Here is a 17760-nt window from a genome sequence, read left to right as displayed (position 1 = left end):
CCGAGGAGTGTAACATTTGAGAAGACAACTGTGTTGTTTCTTTGGACCTCTAGTTTAACATTAGATGTGTTTTATGTGTTAAAATGATTTTTTGATGATAAGCCAGGAAAAAGTTTTAATGACTCCAAGTTAAAAATTTGACTAATAAACGTTTGCTACTCTCCTACTCACCCCTCCATTTTGAAGTATGTCAGAAACAATTTGGTACAAAAATATAAAAATTAAATTTGAATGTCTACTAGAAAATTACTTATTTTGAGTCTTTAGGAATGTGCCACATGTATTAACAAGAATTAAATTGTCACTAACAAGAGGCTATTTCCTTCGATTTCCCTAGTGTATACTGTGAGTTCTCAGAATATAGCATTATTCAGTGGAAATCATCTGGGGAAAGAAGAATGTTTAAAGTCCAGTGTAATTGAAAGTACAGTGCTACTTTTGAATGTAATTGAGTTACCGTATATTTTAAAATACCAAATATTTTATCTGAAATGAATAGAATTTTAAATGGGCAAGTGGGACAGGGATGATGTCAGTTGGAAGTTATTTAATAAATAGCAAGGTTCTTTGAGTACTGAAGCTGTTGCTTAAATATATACATTGAGTGGGTTTATTTGCTCTTTCCTATGAATTTGAGCATATACTTTTAATCTTTTAAATGTAGCTACTGATTGAAGTGCCCAAGGAAAAGAAGTACTATAATCTCTTAATAACTAGTGCTGTGGCTTAATGAAAGGGCTAAGATTGATTAAAAAAAAAAACACAAAACCTCTTAAAAGGAGGGCTGGTGTATGAGTATAAAACAGTGTTGTTACTGTTGAAGTATAATTTTATAATTTAGTAATCTTAAACTCTTAATTGAAAATTTTAGTTTATTTGATTATAGTTTCTTTAGATATGCTTTCTTTAGATATAGTTTAGATATAGTTTCTTTAGATATGCTAATTAAATCAAATACTTGATGTCATAAAAATATTTCTGATGTGCAATTTTTATGATAACAATGATTTTCTTAAAAAATCTTTTATTTGAATGTGTACTTAACCAGTTCAAAGACCAAGGAATTCAGATCATACACTTTAAAAAAAAATTCTTCCAGAAAAGACATTTTGTAGTCATTGGTGTCACATTTTAAGTCAGTATACTTACATTATAGCAATGTCCTTTACAATTTTGTATTTGCTGTGTAGTAAACTTGGAAGTTTAAAAAAACATGTGAAAGTGAAATCACTCTTTCATGTCCAACTCTTTGCTACCCCATGGACTGTAGCCCACCAGGCTTCTCTGTCCATGGGATTCTCCAGGCAAGAATACTGGAGTGGGTTGCCATCTCCTTCTCCAGGGGATCTTCCCGACCCAGGGATCGAACCCAGGTCTTCGTCATTGCAGGCAGACGCTTTAGCTTTCCCGTCTGAGCCACCGGGGAACCCCTGAAAAAAAACAAAAACAAAAAGAAAACACCGGCCTTGTTTTGGGTGCATCACTAGATGGCGCTGTTGTGGTACAACTGTGTGCGGGTAGCCATCAGTAGAATAAACTTTGCTTTACCTCAGGAAGAGCCCGTGGTGTTTGTTTTTTTAAAGAAAATTAAAAATGGGTAAGTAATCACCTGTTACATAACATGGTAATAGAAACACATAGTTGGTAATACGCAGTCATAATCTTCGAGCAGCGTCAACATAGCTCTTTTAGTCGGTAAGATTTCTCTTAGAGGCATGGTGTTGTGGGGAGTAGAACCGGGTGGTGGGGTTGGGGAGGATTTAAACCAATTACCTGATAACCCAGTGGAATTACAATTTATATTATTGACTAGTATAGGACAGTGCTTTTGAGGAAATTTCAGTGCTTGAGCTCCAGCTTGTGTGAAGACATGCTGTGCTGAAACAATTCTTCAGGCATTACACGTGACGTTTAACAGTCGCTAGTGTCCGCCCACTCCTTGCCCATATCCTTTTGGCCTTAGCGGGTATTGTACAGCTTCTCCTTCCATTTCAGATTCCAAAAACCAAGCTAAAGATGGAATGTTCTTTGTCTTCCTTCCAGTGTATTTACTTCCAATGAAGGAGGGAAGTGGACATTCCTCCAACACTTCAGACCGATAGTCAGGCACCTCTGGATTTCTGCTCCTCTCCTACTTTTCCTTTCTTCCCTTTTATGAATAATAAGAATGCTTTCATACATTCTGTTCTGTACTGTTAGTTGAGTTCCAAGCTAAAAATTGTCACTTATTCTGTGATTCTTTGGCAGTCTTCAATAGTGATCCCTAAAGCATTCCTTTCTTAGTGTTAACTGAGATGTAAGTGTAGCTTCCTTCACTGTGCCACTGAAGAAGGTCTTTTAGTCCAGTTTGTTACAAGTTTTAAAAGTTAAATAATACTTAAAAGTTTGTAAAGGTGAGTACTAGTTTCCTTTCTCATCTCTTCCTTCATCTAGCTCCATCCCCACGGGCAACTGCTTTTACAAATTCTGATTTTTGTTTCTCTTGGTAGTTGCCTACGTATCTCTAATATGCTGTTATACTGCTATTTCTTGATTAAAAGATTTGGATACTAAATCCTTATAGCAGAAAGTCCATTGATAATGAACTTTTACGATTTCCATATTTCTTCCAGCCATCTCAGTCAGTCCTATAAATTTTTCCGTTGATTACCTCTACAGTATTAAATGGCGCCCTAAAAATGTAATTGTGTGTACTGTGGGTCTGTGTTGCAAAGTTAATGAATGACCAGTGTGTAGCTAGACAGCCAGTAGAACTGGAAGACCACCAGTCACATTTTATGGGGGAACGTGTTGTTTCAGAGTTTATTGTATGTAAACCTCTCTTCAATTATCATTTGTGTAATTTTTTAAATGACAATTGCCTGGAATAACTAGGAAGCTTGTTTTATCACGTAAAAAGCCTGCAGGCTGATTCGTTGAGTCAATGACATAATCAAGGAACCAGATTCTTGATTTTTCCATCTACTCTACTTCACAATGTTGGCTTTCTTCTCAGGTTAACTGCCCTCCGGCTTCCCAGGTGGCACTCATGATAAAGAACCCACCTGCCAATGCAGGAAACACAAGAGGCGTGGGTTCGATCCCTGGGTCTGGAAGATCCCCTGGAGCAGGAAATGGCAACCCACTCCAGTACTCTTGCCTGGAGAATCCCATGGACAGAGGAGCCTGGTGGGCGACAGCCCATGGGGTCACAAAGAGTCAGACACTACTGAGTGACTTAGCACAGCACTAGCTGCCCTCAAGGTCCTAAAATGACTCTTCAAGTCTGGGTGTCACTGCAAACACAATATTATTCAAGAGAACATCCCTTCTTATGTGTGTATCTTTTTGTGGGTGTACCCAGAAGCTTCCAGCAAACTTTCCCTGATTATCTCATTAGCCACAACTGCTTCAGAGGTTCATTCCTAAGCAGGCTTCTGGCAAGGAGGATAGAATTGCATTGATGATCAATTGATGCAAATGCATCAGTTGCATTGATGATCACAGACGTGGAGGAGGGTGCTAGGAAAAAGCCAGGAGGAACAGTTGGTGGATAGTTAGCCAGCAGTGTCTGTAACAATGTCAAACTGTTCATGGAGGGTATCATCTACCTTGTTTCTTATATCTCTGCCAGGCTACTTTCTTTTGGAAAATTAAGTAGAAAGTCTGGGAATTGTTTGAAATCATAACTTTCTTTATATCCACTTTGCTACAATATGTAATTGTACTTACATTTCTGAAAAGGATATTTGTAAGCTAGGTATTAAACGAAGACTGGGAAATGTATAATTACTCTTTCTCCCTTGAGCTTGGTTGTATTTATTGGACCCATACTTTTACACTTCCTTAGAACAAAACTCCATTGGGCGATCAGTTAATATTTGCAATAGTATAAACTTCAGTAGTAATTTTTTAAAAAAAATCATCATTGATTTTTCTTTTTAACCAAAGCTATCTGAATGACAAATGTTAGCTTTTTGTTTTATTCCTAGATCTAGAGCTTTTATTTCTCTTGGCAAATAGTTTTTTTGTTTTGCTTCAGTTTTTCATGATCTTCCATTCTTATCATACAGATAGATGCCTGAAAGTTAAATGCAGTAATTCTTTGTCAATTTTTATGAGTTTAAATAAACTTTATTTCTGAAACAAAATTCTGATTTTACTACATTTTCCTCAGGGCCAGCTAGTGTTTACATCCCTCCAGTTTTCTATATCCATATCAAATTGTAGAGTTCATTACTGTATGTAGTACTATACAGAGTTTTAGCCCACGATTACGACATTCAGAATTCTTTTTTAAAGCATTTTATTTATCTATTTTTGGCTGTGCTGGGTCGTCTTTGCTCTGCGAGCTTTTTTCCAGTTGTGGTGAGCAAGGACTACTCTTGGTTGCAGTGTGAGGGCTTCTCATTGCCTTGGATTCTCTTGTTGCAGGACACAGCCTCTAGGCCTGCGGGCTTCAGGAATTGCAGCACACGATGAGCTCAATAGTTGTGGGTCCTGGACTCTAGAGCACAGGCTCAATAGTTGTGATGCATGCATTAGTTGCTCCACAGCATGTGGGATCCTCCTCAACCAGGTATCAAACTCATGTCTCCTGCATTGGCAGGCGGATTCTTTACTACTGAGCCATCAGGGAGGCCCAGGATCTCCAGAATTATTCTTATACCAACTTTTAGAATTATTTTATGAACCTTCTGAAAAATTCTCAAGTAACCTCTTTTAACAGGTCATGAACTATTGATGGAAGAAATTATGCAGTAGATTTTCTAAGATTAAAGTATGTGTGTGTGTCTCTCTGTGTGTCTGTGTTTAGTTTTGTTTCTCTAAGCTCATTTAAAGCATTCCCTGCAAAAACCTATTTGCTTTTAAAATTGATTTTTAGATTAATGTTTAATTTCTTAGGAGAGTTACTCTGTGGTATATCTATTTAAGAAACCATACTGTAGTAAGTTAAGGACTAAAGGCCTCGATTTTGTATTATGCTTTATATATGTATATATATATATATGTATACTGGTAATAGTAATGTCAATAAAGATGGTAGAATATAAAAATTGGCTTTTGGTGAGATGGATTTACCCCAAAACTTATTTTTCCATTCTCATATTGTAGTTATAAATCTAAGTCCTATGAGGTGTTAACTGTGTTCCATGAAGAATTCTGGGGTTAGATCATTTTGCTGTATGCTGGGTTATTCAGGGTTAAATGGATTTCTTTACTGCAGGACTTCTCAGAACTTTATATTAACATGCTTTATAAATGTTTCAGAGTGAGACACGTATGATGTTTGCAGTACTTATTTAAACATGGAACACTCAGTTCTAGGACTTTTGTTCCATAGACCATACTTTGGAAAATGCTGGTATTTGATGCAGTTGGTTTTGTGTGAATTGTTATTAAAGAAGTAGTGTGTCTAACCTTTATTTACGAGTGCCATCCAGTTTATTTGAAAAAGTATTACCACTTGAACACTTGGGATAATCTGTGTTAAATGCTTTTCAGATCCTTTAAGAGATAAGAGCTTTGAAATTTCAGGTATAGCTTCTCTACTGCTTTCTGCAGCTTTTCTCTAAAATGAAATTTATCCACATATTTAATATTGATATGTATCTTAAATAGACTAGTGATAATCTCTCTTAATGATTCTCAAAACTTTTCACTCCAGCCTGGTTTCTCTGTTGAATCCCAAAGTAACATTTTAAGTTCCCTTCCTGATAGTTTTACATGCAAACCCTGTATGCTTTTGAACTTGGTCAAAACTGAGCTCATCTTTCCTTCATGAACCAGCCCCCAGTTCCTGACTTTATTTTTTGTTTAGTATCCTGCCTAGTGGCACTGTCTTCTTTTCAGTTATCCAGACCAGAAACCCAGGAGACAATTTCTTAACCTTGGCACTGTTGACATTTTTGGCTGGATAGTTTTTTGTTGTAGGGGGCTGTGCTGTGCATTATAAATATTTAGCAACATCCCTGGCTTCTTCCCATTAGAAGCCAGTAGCAGTCTTCCTCAGCTGTGACCGTCCAAATTGTCTTCAGACTTTGAGAAGTGTCCCCGGGGCAATAGCTCACCCCAGTGTGATGAAACACTGCCCTACATCCAAACTGTTACTTAATCATACTGTGTTTACTTTCTTAATTTACCTTTAATCACTTTTCATGTCTTCATTCCACTCCCTAACCTCCTATCCTTTTTATTTTATTTTTTTAATACTTGGGATCCTTTGTAAAGTTCTGACTAGCATCCCTATGTCCAATGTTCAGTTCAGTTCAGTCGCTCAGTCGTGTCTGACTCTTTGCGACCCCATGGACTGCAGCATTCCAGGCCTTCCTGTCCATCACCAACTCCCAGAGATTACTCAGACTCGTGTCCATTGAGTTGGTGATGCCATCCAACCATCTCATCTTCTGTCCTCCCCTTCTCCTCCTGCCTTCAGTCTTTCCCAGCATCAGGGTCCTTTCAGATGAGTCAGTTCTTCACATCAGGTGGCCAAAGGATTGGAGTTTCAGCTTCAGCATCAGTCCTTCCAGTGAATATTCACAACTGATTTCCTTTAGGATGGACTGGTTGGATCTCTTTGCAGTCCAAGGGACTCTCAAGAGTCTTCTCCAACACCACAGTTCAAAAACATCAATTCTTCGGCGATCAGCTTTCTTCACCATCCAACTCTCACATCCATACATGACTACTGGAAAAACCATAGCTTTGACTAGACAGACTTGGGTTGCAATGTAATGTCTCTGCTTTTTAATATGCTGTCTAGGTTGGTCATAACTTCTCTTCCAAGGAGCAAGTGTCTTTTAATTTCATGGCTGCAGTCACCATCTGCAGTGATTTTGGAGCCCCCAAAATAAAGTCTGTCACTGTTTCCATTGCTTCCCCATCTATTTGCCATGAAGTGATGGGGCCAGATTCCATGATCTTAGTTTTCTGAATGTTGAGCTTTAAGCCAACTTTTTCACTCTCCTCTTTCACTTTCATCAAGAGGCTCTTTAGTTCTTCTTCGCTTTCTGCCGTAAGGGTGGGGTCATCTGCATATCTGAGGTTATTGATATTTCTCCTGGCAATCTTGATTCCAGCTTGTGCTTCATCCAGCCCGGCATTTCACATGATGTACTCTGCATATAAGTTAAATAAGCAGGGTGACAATATACAGCCTTGACATACTCCTTTACCTATCTGGAACCAATCTGTTGTTCCATGTCCAGTTCTAACTGTTGCTTCCTGACCTGCATACAGATTTCTCGGGAGGCAGGTCAGGTGGTCTGGTATTCCCATCTCTTGAAGAATTTTCCACAGTTTATTGTGATCCACACCGTCAAAGGCTTTGGCATAGTCAATAAAGCAGAAGTAGATGTTTTTCTGGAACTCTCTTGCTTTTTGGATGATCCAATGGATGTTGGCAGTTTGACCTTGGTTCCTCTGCCTTTTCTAAAACCAGCTTGAACATCTGGAAATTCACGGTTCACGTACTGTTGAAGCCTGCCTTGGAGAATTTTGAGCATTACTTTGCCAGTGTGTGAGGTAAGTACAACTGTGTGGTAGTTTGAGCATTCTTTGGCATTGCCTTTCTTTGGGATTGGAATGAAAACTGACCTTTTCCAGTCTGTGGCCACTGCCGAGTTTTCCAAATTTGCTGGCATCTTGAGTGCAGCACTTTCACAGCATCATCTTTTAGGATTTGAAATAGCTCAACTGGAATTCCATCACCTCCACGAGCTGTGTTCGTAGTGATGCTTCCTAAGGCTCACTTGACTTCACATTCCAGGATGTCTGGCTCTAGGCGAGTGATCACACCATCGTGGTTATCTGGGTCATGAAGATCTTTTTTGTATAGTTCTTCTGTGTATTCTTGCCACCTCTTCTTAATATCTTACGCTTTTGCCAACCCACTGTCTTCAGTGCTACTGAATTTACTTTTCTAAAGTTCAAAGCTGTTTCCTATTTACATGTCTCGTAGTTCCCAGCAGGTACCCTCATGAACTGACTTCTCTATCTCTAGCCTCATTCTTCAAAGTTACTCACACTCACTGAGGTTCATGCTACACATGCTGAGACCCTGTGCCATGGTTTCAGGCTCCTCTTAGGCATCAGCTTCTCCATAGTAGCCCCTACCCACTTTCTTTCAGAGTCTCTATCATGCTGAAGAGTATTTTATCTGTTTAACCTATCTGTCTTCCCACACCAGGTTGAACTTGTCAAAGGCAAAGCTCTCTCTCTGTTTTATGCATGTAGTAGATATTCAGTAAAATTGTATATCACCTATGTGTATGCCTGATAGATGTGGTATCACCCTCATTACTTCTTGAAATTCTCTTCACTGTTTATCAGCTGTAAACTTATTTTCCTAGTCTTTATCATCCAGATGATGATGGCTAGGCTTTTGACCACAGAAATCTTGAACTATAACTTTCTTTAAGAAATCAGAAAAGAATTGAAGAAAGCAGTATGTTTAGTTGATGTCAGATGTCATTTGCTTGTACAGATAGCTAGTTTACCCTAAAGCCTTTTATTTGGAATGGGATTCAGTTGAGTGGAATAATTGTGCAGATTAATTACACTGTGAATTAATATAATGTGAAAGTATTTATTGGACTCAAAACGTTGCATTTCCTTTGAATAAGGATTTGATGATTAGTCATATAAGGCTTACAAAAGCAATATCATTGTCTTAACAGTTTTACTTTTTTGGAAAATATATGTATTATAAAACATGCTTATATCAGCCTACACTATCTAGAAATTTACCCCCTGTCAAATGAAAAAAAGAATTATCAAGTCAGTAAGAACTAGTGGCCTACTTCCCTTCTTTATGTGTCTTAATAAATAGAATTTTGTGTGAATGAATTTCTCTATGAGTCAAAACTAGTGGCACTCTCTAAACTTTAATTACAAGGTGAGAAAAGAAAATCAGAAGTTGCAGGACTTCTGGACGACAGCCCAAATGTAGCGCCAGCCTCGCTGTGAAAGTCAGAGATTTTGAGGATGGGAAAGGGAGTAAGACCTACTCCTAGTTTGGAAGACTTCAACTGGCGTAGTGCGTTGCCAGATCATTCATAATTATTTCTCAAATGAACCTGTGTATAATGGCAGTTAAGCCAGAAGTGATGACTTCCTGCTTCATTTTTTAGGGAGAGGCATAAAATGTATCCCTCACTTCCTTTCAGAAGTGATTCTTTCATAAGAACAGTTGTTATAGAGGTTTCCAGTAATAAAACTGGGAAGAGCCTGGTTACATACAGGAAAGGTACCTCCCTTTCATAATAGCTCTCTCAGGGCTAAAGTAAATCACAGGAGGCATGTGTAACACCCAGCCCATTATTACTAATCTGAAGAGTCATTTTGCCAAAGACCAAAATTTGCCTTGCCTGTTTTCTAATTTCACTATTTTCCATATTCTCTTTTCATGTCTTTAAATTTAAAATTGGAAAGTTTTTTTTTAATTCTTTAAAATGAAAAAATTTTAACGTGCTTAATTTTAACTTTACGTAGTACCAGTTAAAATTCTCCTTAGGACCTTAAGCTGCTTTAGGAAAGAAAAGTGTTATGTAAGTGAAAGAAACAATTGGACTCCCCCAGAATTTTGGTCAATGCTTGTTACAAGAGAATTTTTACTGAGAACTTGGAAAATTTTGCTTTATAATGGTTCTTAATGGTTCTATAATGGTTCTATTACATGCAGATTTTTTTATGCTTGTTTTTTCAAGCTGTAAAAGAAATCTGTAATGATCATATTTTGAATATATGTTTTTGAATAGTTTTGGTTCTTGAAATTATAATTATAAAAACCTCTAAGGCCTTACTTGATCTAGGTAAAAGATACTGTGATGATAGACTACTTTGTTTTCCTTATATTTTTCAGTGTAGTAGAGATTATACCGAGTGTAAACTTTCCTAGTAAATTCCTCCCCAGAATTATGTAATTTTAAATGGTTAAAAACGTTTAGCTTAGTGACAGCCATATATAAGATACTTGTATTTTAATAGCATATCGTCAGTTCTATTTGTAGTGGTTTTGTTCTACAAAGGCACCACAAACACTAAATTAGTGATATTGAACCATCGTCCTGAGGGAGACACAGGGTTAGGTTCCTGTAAGCCTTAGGTCACATTTTCATCAGCCAATCAATAGCCTTCTTTGATTATGTTTCTATTTAAAGACACCCTATTTAATATATATTATTGATTCATTACCATTAACTCGTGGCCAAAAGCACTCATGCCTGAACAAAGCTTATATAACATTTTTTCTCCATGAGGCACATCACAATCTGCTTATACCTAAGAACAGACAGCACTCGGCACTGTGCTTGGGGGCCATTTGAAACAGTGCAAGTACCAACAGAAAGCACAAAAAGGCAAACTCCATGGTGCTAAATAGATTGCAAAAAGGACGCTTGTTTATAGTATGAGAGCTGAAACAAGAAGGCTGAGTATTGCCTTGATCAGCCTCAGGTGGAGCATGTGAGGTCACTGGAAAAGACCAAGAAAGTACTGCAGGTATGGATTTTGTGGTTACAGATGCAGTCTATGGAGGAGGCAAAATCTGGGATACAGAATCTTCACAGAATAAGGATTGACTGTAATTTTTTAAAAGAAGTGTATAGTTGCACACTTCCAGAGTATTCAAATCTAAAAGAAAGTTTCTTACATTTTCAAGGATGTGGGAGTTTTTGGTTAAGAGGAATCACCCTCACAGTTTTCATGTTCTCTTGTCCAGTGGAATAAAATTGGCTGCTTTCAGCCTGTCATTTTGTTTTCTCCCCTACAGGGAACAACCCATCTTCAGCACTCGAGCTCATGTCTTCCAGATCGACCCAAACACAAAGAAGAACTGGGTGCCCACCAGCAAGCATGCAGTTACTGTGTCTTATTTCTATGACAGCACAAGGAACGTGTATAGGATAATCAGTTTAGACGGCTCAAAGGTAAGTTCCATTTACTTTAAATAACCTTGCTGTTTTGTTTTATACAATATTCACTTTAGTTTTATTCAGAAGATTTTTATCTACAGTAAAATAAACATTTTCTTTTCAGTTTTAAAAACCTACCTTTTAAAAAACAAAATCGATCAATTTTAGGGTAGCAACTTTTTCTTCCACTAAATTACTTCGATTAACCACCATATATATATATATATATATTGAGTTGAGGGCTTCCCCCATGGCTCAGTGGTAAAGAATCCACCCACAGTGCAAGAGACACAGGCGACATGGGTTTGATCCCTCCCTGGTCAGGAAGATGCCCTGGAGGAGGAAATGGCAACCCTCTCTAGTATTTTTGCTGGGAAATCCCATAGACAGAGGAGCCTGGTGGGCTACAGTCCGTAGGGTCACAAAGAGTCAGACACAACTGAGCACTCGTGCATGCATGCAGGCATATATTGAGTTACATGCTAAAATATCCTACAAATTTGATTTCAGTTTATTTGATAAGTACTCATTGCATATTTGTTCTGTTGGGCGCTATGCTAAGTGCTTGGAATAGACACAGTTTCTACTCTTGAGCATGTAATCTACTGAGGAACTAGACTTCTTTTTAGATATATTTCTATAGTCTAATGGTAGTTCAAAATTCCTCAATCATAGGAAGTCTTTCTATATTAAATTCAGTATTCAACAATAAAGTCAACATCCATTATTTAGAAGAGAAATGTATGGACAAGACCTCTTTTTATTTTTTAGAAGAGGCAGATAGTAAAATGTTTAAGAGCATGGACTACCTGGGTTTATATCTCAAATCTACCTTCTACTAAGTTTCTGATTTGGGACAAATTGTGTGTTAACTTCCCTCAGTTTCATTGTTTTCACCTCAATAGTGGTTGTAAGGATTGAGTTAGTATCTGCAAAGCACTTGCTTAGCTCAGTGCCTGATGGATAGTATATCCTTCAAAAAGGGAGAAATCCCATTTTTTCCTCAGTGAATTTTGAATAATACATGTAGATAAATACCAGACACTAATTCCTGGATATAGTGTGTAAAAAGATGAGGCCTCCATCCTTCTCCTTCAAGCTTTCCTGATGTCATAAGACCTTTCCATTCCTAGGAAATTTTTGCAGTGCAGTATAGAGTTAAGACCACAGAATCTGGAGCAGGAACATCTGGTTTGAATATTTACTTTAATACTTCCTAATCATGTGACATAGAACAAGGTATTTAGTGTTTTCATCTCTCAGTTTTCTCATCTGTAAAAAAAGAATTAATATAAAAAACTACATCATTACACCATAGGATTATTCTGAAGATTAAATAAATTAATTTAGGCAAAGACACTTAACGTATATATAGTAATTACTATACAAACACTGCTGTTGTTACTATTAGTATTATTAGGCTTTTAATTATGTATTGTGTAGTGGTTTGAGGGAATAAGATAATTTAATTTAATGCTCAACTTTTCAGTCTGTTTTTTCTGTGTGCTCATCCCTTATCTCCTTAACTGGGTTATAGGACCTCAGGGGCTGTTTGCACTTTGTCTTGTATGTAAGTAACTAACATGTATTTATTTGAATAATTGATCCTCTTTTCATTTTTACTCAGGATTTATAGGACTTGGGAAATAGCAGCAATTAATTTCTGTGAAGTTTGCTTTAGTGAATAATTTTGCAACATTTTGTAACTGTTTAGTGAAATTAACAGATATTAATTATTATAATCTCAGACCCTAGAATGTTAATGCATTTCTTTTCCCTGACTTGAACCTTCAGTTCTGTGTAACTCTTACTTGTCTCTTGGCCCAGACAACAGATGAGATGTGGTTATTAGAGAGGGCAGTTAAATGGTACATAAAAGTAAAGTAGGCCCAAGTCCATTGTGATTAAATAATCCTCATGTGTTTTTCTTCCTGAAGCAGTATGAACTATTGCTTCTGTCATTTCCATTTTTGAATGTACTTTGCAGCTTGTAATTATGAGGCTTTTATATAACTCAGTGAAAAAAAAATTTTTTTTGGTTTCATTTAACAAAATCTACCTGCTATACCAGAGTTATGTTTTCTATCACATTTTCCATTATCTAGTTATTTTTTAAACTGATGCTATTAACAAAACAATAGAATGAGAAAGACTAGAGATCTCTTCAAGAAACTTAGGGATACCAAGGAAAAATTTCATGTAAAGATGGGCACAATAAAGGACAGAAATGGTATGGACCTAATAGAAGCAGAAGATATTAAGAAGAGGTGGCAAGAATACACAGAAGAACTATACAAAAAAGATATTCACAACCCAGATAATCACGATGGTGTGATCACTCACCTAGAGCCAGACATCCTGGAATGTGAAGTCAAGTGAGCCTTAGGAAGCATCACTACGAACAGGGCTAGTGAAGGTGATGGAATTCCAGTTGAGCTATTTCAAATCCTAAAAGATGATGCTGTGAAAGTGCTGCCCTCAAGATGCCAGCAAATTTGGAAAACTCAGCAGTGGCCACAGACTGGAAAAGGTCAGTTTTCATTCCAATCCCAAAGAAAGACAATGCCAAAGAATGCTCAAACTACCGCACAATTGCACTCATCTCACATGCTAGCAAAGTAATCCTCAAAATTCTCCAAGGCAGGCTTCAACAGTACATGAACCATGAATTTCCAGATGTTCAAGCTGGTTTTAGAAAAGGCAGAGGAACCAGAGATCAAACTGCCAACATCCGTTAGATCATCCAAAAAGCAAGAGAGTTCCAGAAAAACATCCACTTCTGCTTTATTGACTATGCCAAAGCCTGTGACTGTGTGGATCACCACAAACTGTGGAAAATTCTTCAAGCAATGGGAATACCAGACCACCTGACCTGCCTCCCGAGAAATCTGTAGCAGGTCAGGAAGCAACAGTTAGAACTGGACATGAAACAACAGACTGGTTGCAAATCGGGAAAGGAGTACATCAAGGTTGTATATTGTCACCCTGCTTATTTAACTTATATGCAGAGTACATCATGCAAAATGCCGGGCTGGATGAAGCACAAGCTGGAATCAAGATTGCCAGGAGAAATATCAATAACCTCAGATATGCAGATGACCCCACCCTTATGGCAGAAAGCGAAGAAGAACTAAAGAGCCTCTTGATGAAAGTGAAAGAGGAGAGTGAAAAAGTTGGCTTAAAGCTCAACATTCAGAAAACTAAGATCATGGAATCTGGCCCCATCACTTCATGGCAAATAGATGGGGAAGCAATGGAAACAGTGACAGACTTTATTTTGGGGGCTCCAAAATCACTGTAGATGGTGACTGCAGCCATGAAATTAAAAGACACTTGCTCCTTGGAAGAGAAGTTATGACCAACCTAGACAGCATATTAAAAAGCAGAGACATTACGTTGCCAACCAAGGTCCGTCTAGTCAAAGCTATGGTTTTTCCAGTAGTCATGTATGGATGTGAGAGTTGGACTCTAAAGAAAGCTGATCGCCAAAGAATTGATGTTTTTGAACTGTGGTGTTGGAGAAGACTCTTGAGAGTCCCTCGGACTGCAAGGAGATCCAACCAGTCCATCCTAAAGGAAATTGGTCGTGAATATTCACTGGAAGGACTGATGCTGAAGCTGAAACTCCAATCCTTTAGCCACCTGATGTGAAGAACTGACTCATTTGAAAAGACCCTGATGCTGGGAAATACTGAAGGCAGGAGGAGAAGAGGAGGACAGAAGATAAGATGGTTGGATGGCATCACCGACTCAATGAACACGAGTCTGAGTAATCTCTGGGAGCTGATGATGGACAGGGAGGCCTGGCGTGCTGCAGTCCATGGGATCTCACAGAGTCAGACATGACTGAGTGACTGAACTCAACTGAACTACTACCGTTCCTCATAGAAGTAGTTTTTTGGTTAAGCACTGGTAGTTTATTTGATATTGCTAAAGGAATGAGTTTCTTCTTTCTACCCTCGCTTCTGTTTCTGCACAACAATGAGTTGGGAAAACCTTTAGGTGCTCCTGATTAGTAAACGTCCATTTGTTTCTCACTTAGGGCCTTTACTGTCCATGTAAAGTTTGCTCAAAGGTTTTCTAATTCTGCTGTTTTTTTCAAGGAAAAGTAGTAGAAATGCTACTTGAAAAAACAAGAACTATGGGATTGAGAGACATAGATATTAATTTTAAAGAACTAAATTTTCAAAAAGTGGATTTATAGTAGCATTCTATTCTAAGAATTTTAACAAATAATTTTAAATGCAGAATCATCTATTATTTTAGAATTTTCTTCACTGATTAAAGAATCCCAAAACAAGTCATATGCAGGCAAGGAAAGATTCAGAAAGGGGATTAAAATGGAGCTCTTAAACATAAAAGCAGAAAGAAGTTAATTTGCAATAGCAATAAATAGGTCAGTAACCAGCAGCAGCAGTGTAAAGAACCCTCCTGCCAATGCAGAATATGCAGGTTTGATCCCTGGGTCAGGAAAATACTCTGGGAAAGGAATTGGCAACCCTCTCCAGTATTCTTGCCTGAAGAATCCCATGGACAGAGGAGCCTGGAGGCCTACAGTCCATGGGGTCAAAGAAGAGTTTAGACTTAGCGACTAAACAACAAATCAGCTGCACAAGGGTCACATCACTTACATGCTTTATAAATCCTATGGTTGCCTCACTGTGTGAGAGTTATTAGGATCAGCTGTAAGATACCTGTGTGTATCCTTGGAAACACTCAGATCCCAGCTGACAAGTACCTGCCTCAGGGAACCCTCAAGGACCACCAAATCTAGCCCTTGTCTTCCTATCTCTGTCTTTATCTCATCCTGGTCTGTGGTCTTCTCAGCACTTACTACTCTCTGAAAGCTCATTGCTCAGCTACTGGTTTGCTTGTTCATCAACCAACTCTTGCTCTAGAATGTAATGCATAATTATGTTGCTTCTCACTGTTGTATCTCAAGTTCCTAGAATTGTGCTAGGCATTTAGTAGTACACACACAAAAAGTTGAATATTCAAACGATTCCTTACTATTAATATATTCTTTTGCACTTAATCTTTCATTTGATGACAACCCTGCATGTTATGCCCTTTGTGACCAAGTGGCTCAGACAATAAAGAATCGACTTACAATGCAAGAGCCCTGGGTTTGATCCCTGGGTTGGGAAGATCCCCTGGAGAGGGGAACGGCTACCCAGTCCAGTATTCTGGTCTGGAGAATTACTTGAACAAAGGAGCCTGGCAGGCTACAGTCCGTGGGTCACTAAGAGTCAGACTCGACTGAGTGACTTTCATTTCACTTCATTGTTTTGGGCTTCCCTGGTGGCTCAGACTGTAAAGAATCTGACGGCAGTGCAGGGTTCCTGGGTTCAATCCCTGGGTTGGGAAAATCCCCTGGAGAAGGGAACGGCAACCCACTCCAGTGTTCTGGCCTGGAGAATCACATGGACAGAGGAGCCTGGGCGACTACAGTCCGTGGGATCGCAACGAGTCAGACATGACTGAGTGACTAACGCCACATGTTAGAGCAATTGTTAGCTACATTTTATAGGATCTAGAATGACATGCTAGGAAAAACAGCTTTTGAACCAAAGGGTAAGGCAATATATTAGTATATAAATTTTGTCAGAGGTAAAAATGCTTATTGAGAAGAAGGGCTTTCATGTAACAACAGATAACATGACTACTGTCTGTGAGAGAAAGCAAGGCACTGTGCTCTTACTGTCTACTTTAGTAGCACAAGTATCAGGCACTCATTATAACTTCATCAATACCTCATAGAAAATAAATATTTACATTTTTACTGTTCATGTGGTATACAGATTTAGCTATGTTCTGAAAATGCTTGATTTTTATTCAAAATTTAATAGTTCACCAAGTAACTGCTTATGGATTTGGTAACATATCTGTTTTATTATTACTGAGATTACTTTGTAATCTCACTCTCAATTACAAAGTCATTAGACTACTTAACTAAAACTGATTCTACAGTTGAGAAGTACTGGCAGAAGGACTGAATGAACTTAAGTTAATGTGGTAAAGGACAGTTGAAATTCATTAAAGTGATCAGCAAAGTTAGTATTTAATAAAATAATAATGCTAGTTTTCTAGACTGCCAGGTTCCTCTGTCCATGAAATTCTCCAGGCAAGAACACTGAAGTGGATTGCTATTCCCTTCTCTAGGGGATCTTCCAACCCAGGGATCAAACCTGCGTCTCCTGCATTGCAGGCAGATTCTTTACTGTCCGAACCGACAGGGAAGCCCAATACTAGTTTTCTAAGGAACTATATTATAATAAAAAATGATAGTGATTCTCATTGCTGCTACTACTGCTAAGTCACTTCAGTCGTGTCCGACTCTGTGTGACCCCATAGACGGCAGCCCACCAGGCTCCCCCGTCCCTGGGATTCTCCAGGCAAGAGCACTGGAGTGGGTTGCCATTTCCTTCTCCAATGCACGAAAGTGAGAAGTGAAAGGGAAGTTGCTCAGTCGTGTCCGACTCTTCGCGACCCCATCGACTGTAGCCTACCAGGCTCCTCCGTCCATGGGATTTTCCAGGCAAGAGTACTGGAGTGGGGTGCCATTGCCTTCTCCAAGTGATTCTCATTAACATGATTTTATACTACTTTATACATCAAGAAGTAAAGTATATATTTAAGGGTTTGTTTTTCTCTTGAGTAGAGGAAAACTTACTAAATGATTGAAAATCTTTGCTGTATCACAGTATATTTCAGGTAAGTTGGCTTTAAGAAAATTCTTGATGATGGATTTTAGAAAATAGTTTTCAAACAGAAAATTTGGTGTCTTCATTTTTGTAAGATGCTTTGGGGAGGGAGACTTTACTTTTAAATAAGCAACTGTTAAAACCTACTTGCTTCCAGTGAACAT

General features: G+C 38.2%; 1 protein-coding gene across 6 annotated transcripts in view; it reads left to right on the top strand.

The window, feature by feature from the left end:
- HOMER1 (homer scaffold protein 1) overlaps positions 1-17760 on the top strand; it is a 213948-nt gene that overhangs the window by 35135 nt on the left and 161053 nt on the right. For all 6 annotated transcript variants that reach the window (XM_081505966.1, XM_081505965.1, XM_081505964.1 and 3 more), the window contains exon 2: positions 10751-10907. In XM_081505966.1, the coding sequence (XP_081362092.1) occupies positions 10751-10907 (157 nt within the window). The remainder of the gene's footprint in view (positions 1-10750; positions 10908-17760) is intronic.

Source organism: Giraffa tippelskirchi, chromosome 7 (assembly GCF_054371585.1).
Source record: "Giraffa tippelskirchi isolate mGirTip1 chromosome 7, T2T-mGirTip1v1.2.pri, whole genome shotgun sequence".
NCBI lineage: Eukaryota > Metazoa > Chordata > Mammalia > Artiodactyla > Giraffidae > Giraffa > Giraffa tippelskirchi.
The sequence above is the reverse complement of the archived record's forward strand: the minus strand, read 5'-3'. Positions and strand labels throughout refer to the sequence as shown.